The sequence below is a fragment of the Xenopus laevis genome, chromosome 6S, assembly GCF_017654675.1.
Source record: "Xenopus laevis strain J_2021 chromosome 6S, Xenopus_laevis_v10.1, whole genome shotgun sequence".
Lineage (NCBI taxonomy): Eukaryota > Metazoa > Chordata > Amphibia > Anura > Pipidae > Xenopus > Xenopus laevis.
This window is the reverse complement of record NC_054382.1, coordinates 35,481,459-35,496,783: the sequence shown is the minus strand read 5'-3', so window position 1 is coordinate 35,496,783 and position 15,325 is coordinate 35,481,459. Positions and strand designations below refer to the sequence as shown.

The following is a 15,325-nucleotide window of genomic DNA, read 5'->3' as shown; positions in this document are numbered from 1 at the left end:
GCAATAGATATTTATAGAGAAAGAAAATATACATATATATTCCATCGCATCTGATCTGCCGCCTGCGTTTTTGTGCAGCACGTTGGATCGCACAGAAAACGTCTGTGTAGTCCTACCCTTAAACTAGCATTAGTATTTAACTTAATGTTGTACTGGTTTCCAAAAATGTATTTTAAGGTGCCTTAGTCTAAACCCTTAGGTAATTTTTTGTATTTGTTAGAATTTAGTCATTTATATAATATCTGGGAAAAACAAAACTAAGAAATTGAGATGTAAAAAGAAAACCAACAAAATGTGGCAGACAGAGTAATGTGGGGAACATATTATTTGTAATTTTGAATTGCATTAAGGAATAGCGCCTTTGATAAAGGCATTGTTTTACGTGGGTAAAAAACATTTTGCCCACTTGAAACAAAATAAGCACAAAGAAGTTGTGTGGATGCTCCATATGATTTTATGAAGGAAAAAGCTTGTAAGTATGCGTTGAATATTTAGGGTTGCAACTCAGCTAGGATTTGACTGGCCTATCCAATAAAACAATTCCGGAGCTGGTATTACTTTAACATTATTAAATTTGATTTTAAGTTGCTACACATTTATAGTGAATTCTGTGCTGATACATAGACATATATTTGCAGGTAATCAATTGTTCCTGCTTCCACCTTCCTACAAATCAGCATGACAACCCCATGGCATAAAAATTGATAATTTAAAGGGAAACTATGGTGAAAATGGAAATTCAATATAAGCATGACCCAATAAATATTATAGAGGGGCTCTCTTTCCTAGCAGATGAATTAGAGCTCATGCAAATAACTGATTCCAGTACAAACAAAATCTAACAAAATAACTGCCTTTTGCACAAATTCTCCATGTAGAGCGACATGATGTCTGGTGATTTTAATATAGTGAGCTCAAATACATCTTCTAGGCAACATGAGCCCCCCTATAATATATATTGGATCATTCATCTGACACCCAACTCCTGAATGAAGACAGCATGAGGAGAAACAGAAGCTGAGAGAGGAACAGTGAAGAATGAGGCCCAATATGCCACATTGCTAATGCAGAGAGCACTCTTATGTGCAATGGCTCATGCCAGTAGTGGCCCTGAAGGTACAGTATGGAACCACTAGAATATGACTAGATTCAATCTTACACACAATAGCACAGATTTCATTTTAATGGGAAAATCTTGAGGCTTGCTTGCCACAAATGACTGTACTCCCTTCTTTAATAAAGAAATAAAGACAGGGAATGGCTAGATGTATATTATACTGTAACATGGCCCGGTTTAGACACACAAATGGCACTGTATGAATACAGTCTGTTTCAAACAACAAACATAGTGGGGGTCATTTATAAAGTTTGCGCAGCACATATTTATTTGCAAATGGTTGTATTGCCAATGCTTTTTCCTGAACGCTAATATATTGCACTGCTCTGCCCGTCTGTCCGTTTATTGTGAATTCGCATCGTGATTAAATTTTGGCAAATGGCTCACAAATGAGACAGGTGCTTGCGTGAATGCGCCCACTGTGCAAGTTTGTTGTGCGTGAAAATAGTGAAATTTAAAAGCTCTTAGAGACAATCGCACTGCAGAAAAAAAATCTAAATTCTGTTTGCACACTCTTATTCAGCTTTATAACCATGTGCAGGGCACATTTATTCAATGTGCGAAACCAATCTGTCCTGCGCAAAGTTTATAAATGAGCCCCACTGTGTTCATTCAATATGATCGTACTGAACAACTGCATCTACCTTGCCAATGGCTACCATTCCTCTACAATAGAAAAATAAACCTCCCTCCAGAGCACACGGCTAAGAACTCAGTGACACAGGCTTTTGGTTTGAGAGGATTGTTAATTAAGAATAGAAGAAAAAAGAAACAGAAACAGGTTTTACAAACACACTAAGTAATTGTTAATGTGCCATTTAAGAACGCTATGGATAACCAGTCTAGACATGTATACCAGGCATCCTAAGCATTAAGTGGCCACAGTGTGAATTCATTTGCTATTCATAATGATAGAATGAAGCTCTAATGATCTCTCATGAGGTAGCCGCAGACATGCAGTGATGTCCATACAACTTTTATTTTGTTTCCTTGTACAGGATGTGGGATTCGGTATATGGTCCAATTTCATAAATCAACAATCAACCTTGTGGCCTCTTGTCACAAGGCTTTATCAGTATGATATTCAGGTAGGAACTGAAAACTAGGCATCATCTATAATAGCCCAGGAACAATAATAAACAGAAAGTGTGCTTCAAATAGTTACCTAAAGCTCTGTAAAGAGTGTATGCATTATATAAGGGCCATGGCACCCAAAGAGATTTGTCACCCACAGATATATCTTTGTTACTGTGGGTGAATAATCTCCCAAAAAACCCCACTTTCTATTGAATAACATTATGATCGCTGCAAGTAAAACGTAGTACAGGTATGGGACCTGTTATTCATGTAGTCTATGAGACACAGCCTTTCTGTAATTCATAACTTTACATATAACAGGTTTTCAGACATGCACTTACAACAATCCGGATTAATTGTGGACAAAATGCAAAGGGGGGCGATTTCCCATGGTTAAACCGGATCGACACGAGTTTGCTGCAAATGTTATTCAATGGAAAGTCTTTTTTTGGGAGATTTACCTCCTGTGGTAAAATCTTCACTACTGCAAGTGACAAATCTACCTGTGTGCCATCTTCCATCCTAAAATATACAGGTTGAAAGTGTGTGTTCATTTATGTTCATAAAACAATGCATTTGCCAAAGATTGTATTTTGTAGCCAGAAAAACCACTATAGGGATAAGGAAGTGGAATGATGACACAATATATTGTTAACACGAGAAAAAGATTTGTATTATTGGAAAGCATGACTCTTAGCCGTGCTAAGAATTAATTACAGAACCCTAAGAGATTCTTTCAGGTAGGGTGCCAGAATGACTTATGCTCAAGTTTAAATTCAGATTTTGATTCTAAAATAAATACAGAGGGCATCAAAGTGTTCTCCCTCCTCTGATCAATATGAAGGAGAGAGAGAGAGATTGAGAATGGCTTGAAGCCCAGCAAAATAATACTTGTGGGACAGGTATTAGGGTTGCCACCTGTCAGGTTTTCACTCGGACAGCCCGGTTCCAAATCCGGACAGGGCATTGAAGTGAATGTCATGGCGATCGGCCAATCACTAATCACCACTTCATCAGCCCCGCCTCCAATTACATTGTCCCATCACCACATCATCAGCCCCCCCCCAGACATCACTGACCCACCCTCCTGACGTCACCGGCCCATCCTCTAACGTCAAAGGCCCCCACCCCCTGCATGGATTCACAACTTTTAAAGGTGGCAACGCTAACAGGTACAGTATAGTAGGGAGAGATGATGCCTATAGTAACAGTGGGATAATAGTCTCTGGGAAGGGAGTGTGACTGTGGGATAGCAGGTATAGTAGGAAAAAGATGATGCCTATAGCAGTAGCAGAGATAATAGTCTCTGGTGCCTATAGTAACAGTGGGATAATAGTCTCTGGGACTGTGGGATAGCAGGTATAGTAGGGAGAGATGGTTCCTATAGTAGCAGTGGGATAATAGTCTCTAGGAAGGGACTGTGGCTGTGGGATAGCAGGTATAGTAGGAAAAAGATGATGCCTATAGCAGTAGTGGAGATAATAGTCTCTGGTGCCTATAGTAACAGTGGGATAATAGTCTCTGGGAAGGGACTGTGACTGTGGGATAGCAGGTATAGTAGGGAGAGATGGTTCCGATAGTAGAAGTGGGATAACAGTCTCTGGGAAGGGACTGTGGCTGTGGGATAGCAGGTATAGTAGGGAGAGATGGTGTCTATAGTAACAGTCGGATAATAGACCCAGGTACATGAGGAGGTACATGAGGTAAAGATGGCACCTATTGTAGCAGTGGGAATAATAGTCTCTGGAAAGGGCTGTGAAATAGCAGGTACTGTATGGGAAATTGGTGGTGATAGTATTAGATGACACATACAGTATTAGGCAACCTGTGGAACTTCATTTTTTGTTAATGTCTCAGCATACACCTTTGGCGAAAGAGTTAACTGGGTTGAACAGTCTCCACAAATTGTGGTTTACTTCAGTTTGTCCACCACTCAAATTGACCCTAAAGTGCCTGAATTCAAATCGATGGATTTCTGCAGACTCACATCTGTTTTTTTCCCTTCTGCAAATCTTGATTCCAAAACAGCGAGTGTAAATGTGTCTACAAATACACATTTTGTAGACATAAAGTAGCTGCACTGACTAGACAGCAGCAGCTTAAAACATAATTAGAGGATTTATATTTTTCTATAAAAAGCCGGTTAAGAAGGATTTGTTTTATTATAATTACTGTTTGGGGTGTTTTTCCCTGTCTGTCTGTTTCTACTTAGGATATATTTATCACATTTTATTTATTCCTTTTGGGAACTTAAAAGTTTCAAATTAAAGCTTGCACTGAAACATAACAATACTCAGATTCATCCACATTTACATGAAGCCAGAAGAGTTACAATAATCATAATACAGCTCTGTTATACGCCCTATAAATTACATTCGCTGTATCAGGGCAAGAGATTTGCCATTCTCTACACTGCTCTCATTGGAGACATGAGCCCATTATCTGTATGATCCCAAATCCATCGTATATCAAGTCACAGGATTTCAGATTTCAGTGCATTGAAAGCCATATGAATTATTAAAAGTGCAGACACAAACTTTAAATATATAACTGGCTACCTTTTTTATATTTCATAATAGTTTTGTGCTGTCCAAGGTTTTCTGGTATCAGGAAATATATATATTTTTAGACCTCTGTAACAATTGGAACATCTAATGGTAACATCTATGTAACCCCATTTAGGCTAAGCTAGACCATGTCCAGCTAAGAAACAGGCAGAGCATCAGTTCCATTTGACCCTCTCTCAAATGGATGGGCCTTTGCTACTTGAAAGGGTGAAGGAATGGTGTTCTGAAACTATACCTCATTTGTGCTGTGTGACTAAACAAAAGAATTGAACGCCACAAGGTTCTTGAACAAAACAAACAGCAACAGGCTTTATTCTCTTAAACCGCAAATCAGGTTTTTGATACTCACAATCCCCTGAGGTTTATCACATACATGGCAGGTAACAACATAGCATTTCAGAGGCAGAACTTTGTGACAACCCTGTGAAGTAACGTACTACATGTATAGATGCTCCCTCGGGATATCTGCAGGGTCGGACTGGGGGGCTTTGGGCCCACCGGGGCTATTGCCCCAGGGCCCCGCTCCGGCCCCCGCTGCTGCTCCGGCGTGCTTCATCGGATGCAGTGCGCATGCGCGCGGCGCCGCATTTGTGCGCACGCGCAGCAATACCTTTGTGCGCATGCGCAGATCCTCTTTTCTACCGCGACCCCCGACAAAGTGGGGTCGCGCAGCCAAATTAAGTAGCGGATCTGGGCCGGCGGGGCCCACAAGAGCCCGGGGCCCACCGGGTTTTTTCCCGGTGTCCCGCCGGCCCAGTCCGACACTGGATATCTGTACCGTAACCTGGATTCCCACACGTTGGATCAGGGAAATCACTAACCCTAAATCCCTATTGGGCTGTGATCCCTACATTACATGCCAGTATTGCCCTTTGGGGAGAGCTACCCCCATGCTATATATTCTTGCATTTCTCATTTTTACTGGACCTGCTGCTAAATGCTGTGCCCTCCTTGGGGTGGATTCAGAGATCTAAAATAGTTGGATGTCATTTTCTATATTTGCTGAGTTTAGAATTGCTGTCGCCTTCTGTGCATACAGACCTTAGTGCAGATTATGATCAACTAAAGCTCCCCATAGACGTGCCGATTCTTCTTGCCGAACGACCGATTTTAGGGAAGTCCGGCCAATCCTTCGAAATTATCGTGCGGTTAGTGGGATTTGAACGATCGTACAGCTTACGATTTTTCGTCCGACATCTGTCAGGAAATTGATCGGCCAGGTCAAAAAATCTTTGTCGGTCCCAGTGCAATCTATCTATGTTTGAAGGGACAAGCAGGCAGCTCCCCTTTGTTTTCCTGGCAAATTGGTCTTTTTGGTTGATGGTAAATTCGTACGATCGTACGATCGTTCCGAGAAGATCGTGGTCTCACGATGAGGATCTGATCTTTTAAAAATCTCAACATCTATGGCCGGCTTAACACAGTCCCGCTTTCGACAGCTCAAGCCGCTGTCACGGATTTGTACTGATAAGTTCCGGGTTTCTCTTTGATCTGCTGCACTGAACAGCCAGAAACAGATACAACTTAATTGCATCTTGGCAGACAGCCCAGAATAGATACTTGACATACTTTTGTGACATTTTGATAAGATAAGAAGTTAGACTCACATAAAGGGCAATTCACCTTCATTTGCAAAACTGTAATAACATATAAAAACCACAGAAATGTGTTCAAACTTTCATAACCTGCCAAATTATATAAAATGAACATGGTAATAAGGGGGCATGGCCACAAAAATGGGCGTGGCCAAAAATCCAGCGAGCCAAATCATTTTGCCCTTCTTTCTGTTTCCTAAATGTTGGGAGGTATGTAAGTACATGTAGCTACAGAGGTTCCTACTCATACCTTTGCAACAGAGATGGGGTATGCTCCTTATTCAAGTGTGGATGCACCTATCCACTTCAACTGAGGTCAACAAATGCAATCTCTGGATGCATGTCCCATTTTCTAATTGAGCAGTTGCTCCCGATGCCCTCCCATATAAATCACATTCTTTAGTATAAAGCCCCATAGCTTTAAATATGTTAATATTCACACATCTAGTCAGAAACAACAGTCCTAACCATTCAGATGAAAGTCATTAGTGTGAATGAGGCCAAAGAATGTATAGCTAACAAGGCACATAAAGTAAAACCTGGTGTAATAAAGAAACGTAAAACAGAGAAACATTCATATTACAGCCAAGGGTCACAGAGCTGGGTTCTGGAAATCAGGCAACACAATATAGCTACAGGGAATATGCCATTGCTCTGAAGCAGCAACTATATCATTTGTATGCATTTTTAGTGCTCTAAAAAGTAATGTTGTCCTTCAATTTTTTTTTACAGTTAATGGTTCTAAATAATGAAGTTCTTAATAATTACATATATATATATATATATATATATATATATATATATATATATATATATATATATATATATTTTTGTGGTTTTCTGCTTCAGTTCTGAAATCAGTTACCCTTGCAATGAGTGAAATGGACACTGGATTGGATATTGTGTCTGTGCACAAACACATAAAGAGGAGAAAGTTTAAAGGGAGGAGGAAAGGAACCACAATATCCCCAGGAGAACCCCATCTGTGAACACTTCACCACTCCCCAACGAGTCAGTCTCTGCGTGGGCACAGGTGGATTTCAGTCTCTGGCTGGAGCAAAACACACTGTGTAGCCTGAAAGTCTTTCATTACTCTTGGCTGTATGTTTTGGAACTGAGCCATCTCAAACATTTGCAGGTGGCTTGGCCATACTTTGACACTTAAATATTTGAGGCCGTGCTAAAATCAGAATATTACTCCAACATGGCGCTATACAAAGTGTAATGTGCAATCCTTAATAACAAAATGTATGTTAAAATATACATTCCCTGAGGACTATAAGAAATTCACATTTGAAATTAGTATATTGCTAATTTGGATTTGAATGCGTTTGGGGAAGAAATGGAAATGAGTGAATGACTTTCCAAGCTATTTCACCTTTCATGCTCTCCTTACAACGGCACATATTTTTCCTAATTTTTCAAATTTTTTACTCATCTTACAATGTGGAAAGATTCAGAGGTTTGTTTGCAAAAAAAACACATATGACGTGAGGGAAAATCTTCCACAGAGATGCTATTTATAAAAATCAAATATTTATTAATGGTTTCTCCTGTGTTCTAAACACCTTCCACACTCTACAGACTGTACTATGCAGGCAGGTAGTATGCATGGCTAATAGCTGACACAATATGAAATAAACAGCTTGGAATGACAACTGTTTTGCATCTGAATTCTTATTTTAGAAGGACATACTTAGCTATGCACTAATGCACTTTCACAAACATTATGACACAACACACTGGGAAGCACACAAATATGGTTTTTTTTGCAAACAGATAATTCAGTACTTACACCCACCCACCCACGTGATCCACATGCAACTTTTGTGGTGCACAAAAAATTACTTTGGTACACACCCGTTTGCAATCTGAATGAGCACTATAAAACTCATTTACAACAGCAAGTGAGTTGCACCTAAAACCTGTAAACCCTGGAACTAGCGCTGCGTTCTTAACAGGCGGCAGCTCCTTGGTTCTCACCGTGACTGGCAATTGCACCCGATAATACATATCATTTCAGTGTCGGACTGGGACACCAGGGGCCCACCCAAAAACCTTTGACCAGGGGCCCACCAATTAATCTTAGACCAGGGGCCCACCCTCTCCTCACTCAACTTGTCCTAGTCTCTTTTCTTTACAAATTTCCAACTATTTAGCCTCTTTGTTCACATAAAAATAGGGAATTGTATTTATTTACTTATCAGCATGAGGGCTCACTGGCACCTGGGCCCACCGGGACTTTTCCAGGTATCCTGGTGGGCCAGTCCGACTGCACTTGCATGCCAAAAACCAGAAATAATGCATGACAGACAGTGAAAAATATCCAGCACAACTGTGGCTAATTTGCAGCAAACTGAGCATGTTATACCAGTATTTTAGCAATCAGGGGGCTGGAAATCTGAAAACAAAACCTAAATTTAAAAAAAAAAACCATGGCAATTGTGACCTAAATTATACTTTGCTCACTGCACTTGTGGGTGTAAATGAGCCTTTTTTAATTTCAACATATTTTGTATTGGGAGAAATAGTAGTCAAGAAGCAACCATTAGATTGAGCAGCAAAGCCAGAGGATTATGAGCATTTGTGGCCTTCTGGGCTGCCCATGAAATAAGACTAAACTGATGAATCTTTAATAAATGCAATAGCAGCATCTCAAATGTTGCACTATGTATACAGTGCATTGTATTTTATAAAATAGAGAACCAAAAAGGTTGTGTTTACAAGACTTAAACACAAACAGGGATACAGTATATATATATATATAAATAAGTCAAAATAAATGCATACTCTAACTGCAATAAGATTCAGTACACAATAGTCATTAGGTCCCTGCCCCAAACAGCTTACAAACTATGAGCTCTTTCAACAGCACTACTGAAAGGAACAAAATCAAGAAAATGCAAGTAAATCATGAATTTTACTAAAGGATAAAAAGTGCAACTCTCAAAATGGTAAGAATGATATAAATCAATGAAGGTTAGCGAGCTCAAACAGATTAATCCACTTAACAATGCCAAGGCACAGTGAATATAATGATAATCCTTTAAAAGTCCAATTATAATCACATGTGATCAGAGGTTAACAGTTATTAAAGCCATAGATACTCTCAGTAATTATCATTCAAACATCTCCAACTAAGTTAATGCTGTAGATGTAATCAGCAATTCCACTTTTAATTTCCGAACATGAGTACAGGAAATATCTCAACAATGTAGACAGAAATTTCATAAAGAGCGGAAATCAATTTCACATACATTTATAGTCCTAATGCAAGGAGTAAGTCATTTATATTAAACTGCCAAATGGGAGATGGGAGCACAAGGGGAAAAAAAATCTCATTAAACATTTTGTAACTTTTGATGTTGCTAACTACATTTCCGAAAATGCTCAGCTACCACAATGACTTTTTTTTCCTACGGACATTGTGAAGATTATTTTATGAGCATCTACTTGAAGCTGGCAATTTAACATCATGTACAAAGAGCAGCCTAATCTTCATATGTGCCACTTGCCTACCAAATCAATACAAGCAACAGCTCTATATAAGTCTGGCTATATGTGACAAACTAGGACAAGCAGCAGACCAAGTCAGTTTTATTCCTTTGTCTGACCCTCAGACCAATAACTGGATCACCTATGCAGACCATGGTCTGACATGGTCTTCAGGAAACAGGATTTACCACCATTACAATTATTGAATAAAGCCCATTTAGACGATAAGTTAGAAGATAAGTTAGATGATAAGTTCAGGCAATAGCTATCAACTTGGTAAAGTCACCCAGTGGGCAGTCATTGTATGGCCATGAAGTCATGGAAGTAATTGTATGAAGAGGGATACACATTAGAGGGGATATTACACTCATAGAGACAAATGGACACATGTTCAATGAAGGGTGCCATTAGAGTGATCCTCTACTTTCCCACCCAACTGTATTATATAACTGCACTGGACATTCCCCCACCATGTCTTAATTATAATTGTAATATGCATAGAATTTTACTTATCAGCAGTACTAAACATTATTGCATACACCCATACCAAAGACTTTCCAACTGCAAAAACTGCATTATGACCCTTCTATATGGGTGTTCTTTGATGGGTCTGACACACATTTAAATATTAACTGCACAACCAAAATTATTCTTTTTTTATTCTGGCTGGTTGTTCCTGTACCATCCCATAAACCCATCCAACAGGTCTGCATCTTGCCACAGTTGCATTTCATTTGTTTTTTTCTATATGTAGCATTTCTGAATGTTTATGGTAAAAAACATTAAAAGTAGTGAAAAGTACTGTATGTTCTACTAACAAAAGCATACTCTCATGTATCTGTTAATTATTTAAATAGATGCACATTCATATACTAGCATAAAAGGCCCTTACATGTGCCAAATGTGGGTGACCTCATAGCACTGGTTGCAAAGTAAATGTGCGAACTCTCTAATAGACTAAAAAAAGACCTCACACATGACAAACTAGAGTATGGCATAATAATAATATCTGCTCTAATTTGGTTTTTTGAATGATTGTGTGGAATTCTATAGATGGAATGATAGTGGGACAAAAACAACTGGTGACCCCAGTGACATAGAAATCTCGTGACAAACCGACATGCTATTAAACTCATTCGGCCTACCACTTTAGAGACTAATATTCATTAAATTACAGTTCAAATAGAGTTTTGGTATAGAAATCAATGCAATAAATCAAACACAAATGTACTGTTCTTACCCAATCTGACGGTTTGTAGAAGGTGCCTGTGTTATGACCGAACTGGACTGGGGAGAAGGCATGGCTTGCTGTATTACAATGCTGCTATCATGGTTTGACAGCCGTGGGTTTGAGTGCTGGTTCGTCCCTGGTCCTGCTGCATTGTGCATAGTAATACTCTACAAAGAAAAAATATAAAAACCACCAATGAATTTGCATTTCCAATTACAATTTCCTTAACAAGTATGTTATAGACAGGCTAATACAAATGTACTGATCAGTGTATTTACTAATAAACCAAAAAAAGAATTTGTTTAAGGAGATCATGATGGCTGATACTTTGGTAATCTCACTGAGCAAATCTTAGCCAGATACTGGTTGATGAAACCATAATTTTTGGCCCCCTATATGTGCCAATCGAAGACCACCCAGTTGAAAGCCAAATCTGACTGATTTAATTAGCATTTCAGGATGGACCAGCGCACCAAATTCTTGAATTACCAAAAATGTATTGAATTATCACTTGTGCATCCAATGTTTTGGCCCACACACCCACAAGTGGATGATGGTGTAAGAGTTCAGGTACTTCTTGAACTATATATATATATATATATATATATATAAATATATATATATATATATATATATATATATATTTATATATATATATATATTATATATATGTTGTAGTGGATCAAGCACTCCCACGCTAGTTATTAGCTGAACCCAGGTGCTTTGCTTTGCCTATTATTCAAAGTCCATCTAAGAAATGATGAATTGAAAGAAATCTGTAAAAGCATTAATCGCAATTGGAATATTGTTACAGCTGCCGGTGGCCTATCATCAAAAATCCCAAATCCACCTATGGTGGGATTTAAGACATGACCCCGGGTACCAGTTTTAGACATCCACACACAGGTGAAAGATTTTCCACTAGACATTATATCACTTGTACCACCACACATGTGGTTTACTTGATCACCTGTCCCTGTGGTCTCTCATACGTTGGCAAAACAGATCAGACTTTGTGATTGAGAATGGATGGACAGCTATAAATACAGCCTTTAGGGATGGTAAAACCCTAAAGCCAGTGGCTAAACATTTTCTAGAGAGTGGCCACAGACTACCCACATTTAAATATATTGCCATAGATCACCTCCCCCCTCCAAAGAGGTGGTGATAGGTCCAAAGTATTATTGCAATGGGAGGTTTTTGGATAAAAAAACTAAACACCCTCTTACCATGCGGTTTAAATGAACATTGTTCGTTATATTGTTTCCTGAACCAGAGATAGTACCTTGCCTAATGTTTAGATACTTTGTCATGAATAAGAAACATATCATATAATCCTCTGACACATTGTTGCAATGACAAACACATAAAGTTTGATTTAACCTCTTCAGGCTGTGACCTAGTGATGTCTTGTGTGGCCTGATGGGGCCTGTTTTCTTTTAATGATGAAAGATTTTGAATCCTATAATGATTCAGAAAGTACCTGCACTCGTACACTGGTCAATGGTGGGTGCACGGTCAAAGTATAGTATCCACAGTTCAAAATGGACCAGCACTCCAACAGTTTTGTCAAACAGTTTTGTTTCGGCCCTCGTTGGGGGCCGAAACGTTGGAATACACGAGTGATGTGTGAATAAAACTGTTTGACAAAACTGTTGGAGTGCTGGTCCATTTTGAACTGTATATATATATATATATATATATATATATATATATATATATATATATATATATATATATATATATATATATATATATATATACACACACACACAATGTAATGGGTTCAAAACAATGAGTTTACAAAGTGCTGTACAAGGAGCAGTGAATCCTCCATGCTGAGGGAAAGAGGGTTGGGATATATACTGGAAAAATCAGCAGTGTGCTAGAGAGGAAAGCAGGCTTATGTTTCATTTTCCCTATTCTTTGAAATGGCAAAGGATTGAGATTTAGATTGGCTTGTCCCTTGAGCAACATGTTTTTAAGTACACTGAAGAAAGGGTGGACTGAAAAAATAATTTCAATTATTCATAATGTTTTGTTGACCATCTCATACATATGCCAATTAATCTGTAATGCCTCTCCAAGAAGGGAATGGATATCTCAGCAGCTAACATTACAAAATGTAATAGTTTGTTGGGATTTTGGGATAGGCATCATAATGAATATCTTCTTTCAGCATGTAACTGCTTCAGTACCAGTTTTAAATATGTTTAAATAGGCTTCTATCAAGGAATTGAATACAGTATAAAAGTATATATGGATGAAACAGAAACACACAAGTGGGCCTTTTGCAAACTTGTCTATGATACAGTATATTGAGGGAAATGTCAATGGTCTATTGGATCATAAGGGTAAGAATAATGAAAGTACTATTTATCAGTTAATGAGCTTACGCTCTCATCAAGAAGGCTTATAATTTGATTTGATTATTCAGCTAAAAGTCTCACCATCCTCTGACTTGGATATTTTATGAAGGACAGAGAAAAGAAGACTACACTGGGCAGAACCACACACTAGTAAGAGCAGTACAAAGTTATAAAGTGTATATAATCATTCTATACAGTAGGTTAAGAAGATTGTTAATTACATTAATCAAGTAAAACAAATAGAAAGTAATTTAAACAGTGCTCTTATTTTGCTTGTAACATAGTGTTTTTTTACAAATGTAAACACATGACATCTACCGGATAAATAGGGTGTTAGTATAAACATTACCTTAATTTTAAAGTCAGTGTTTCCTCTGATTTAACAAGGTAAAACTCCCATGTAAAATGCCAGAGCCATAAAAAACAAATCCTGGGCTAATGAAAATTTTTCACACTTTCAAAAATAACTTGTGAATTTCATATTCTTTTGTTGATTTTGTAATAAAATTGAAGGCACTTCTATTATTATTGTACCAGCATCAAGCCCTTAATACTTTGGTGGTTTACTAGATGATTTGCCAATCTGAATCCAAATACTATAAATGACTGCTATGTATACATTAACTAGTAAAAGGCCAGTTTTGCTCTGCCCATTACATATTATGATTCTTTTTAAAGGCACATTACATTCACAATACAAGTAATGGAGTGTTATAATGAAGTGCTGCGGATATGTTTTAAGGATAAAGTCAGACACTGTGACTTTTCTGTTGCTATTAATGAGTCACTCCCAAAATATGATCAAAGGTAGGTGACCTAGAGGAAGCTACAAGGCTTGCAAGGTGCATGTGTGCTACTAGGAAGGGTCATCCCATCTCAACAACACATAGAATATGAGTATTTAGATTAAATTGCATAAAAAGCTGACAAGGAACTGCTTCAGGGACATTATGGAATTATTTTACAAAGCCTGTGATATACCATTTGCACATTGCAATGTCAAAAAAAAATATAGCACCCGCCATTGATGCTCCATACTCCGTGCCAGAATTACAAGAGATTTGTACTCATGATGGCAGAGCACAGAGAGTAGGTTTGGGTCCTCTATGTGCCCCATAGGAGGAAACATGACATGATGCAGCTAAAGGCCAAAGAATAAGAAGGAAGCTATGGCAAAGCTGTTGGTAATTTACTTTGATTACTCATCAGTAAGGTCATCCTCGAGGCAAAGTGCCTAAAACAAGGGTATTAAATGTCAACAAGGGTATTAAATGTCAACAATGGTATTATATGTCAAGTTCATCATGTAAAGCTGCTAATTTGTTGGGCAGTACTGTTAATAGGAAATATATTTTATATATGGCTATGGATTTCACATTGTGGTTCAGACCAAGTGGGGTTCAGGGGTGAAGAGCATCTATAGTGGGAAGTGTGGCATCAAGCTAATTCCATGTAAAGGATGTGAAGTATTTAAACTCTGGCGATCTGATGTCTGAAATGTCTTGAAATGTATATCATACAATCTCCCCATCCCCACTGATCCATCCCACTCTCAAGAAGCCTGATATTTTGATAGAATACACTTTAATTAGAGCATTTGAGCTTTTTTAGAGACTTGGGTTGTTAGTTAAATACATTGTACACAGACCACTGCTTGTACTTACATATAAATACTGTATATTTGTATGTTAAATTACAAGAGATGTTCTGTTGGCCTGTGAGGAAGATATGCTGAGTTGGGGGTTACTATTTCAACTTCTATGTTTAAATAATTATTTTTAATATTCTTATATTTTAATAATGATAATCATTATTATTGTTGTTGTTAGATACATATAATAAATATAATATAGTGAATAAAGTACCCCCTCTTG

The 15,325-nt window shown here is 38.1% G+C and overlaps 1 protein-coding gene across 4 annotated transcripts in view; it reads right to left on the bottom strand.

The window, feature by feature from the left end:
* The window catches only part of creb5.S (cAMP responsive element binding protein 5 S homeolog), a 290,942-nt gene that overhangs the window by 181,881 nt on the left and 93,736 nt on the right, over positions 1-15,325 (bottom strand). For all 4 annotated transcript variants that reach the window (XM_018269246.2, XM_018269245.2, XM_041567508.1 and 1 more), the window contains one exon: positions 11,092-11,249. In XM_018269246.2, the coding sequence (XP_018124735.1) occupies positions 11,092-11,249 (158 nt within the window). The remainder of the gene's footprint in view (positions 1-11,091; positions 11,250-15,325) is intronic.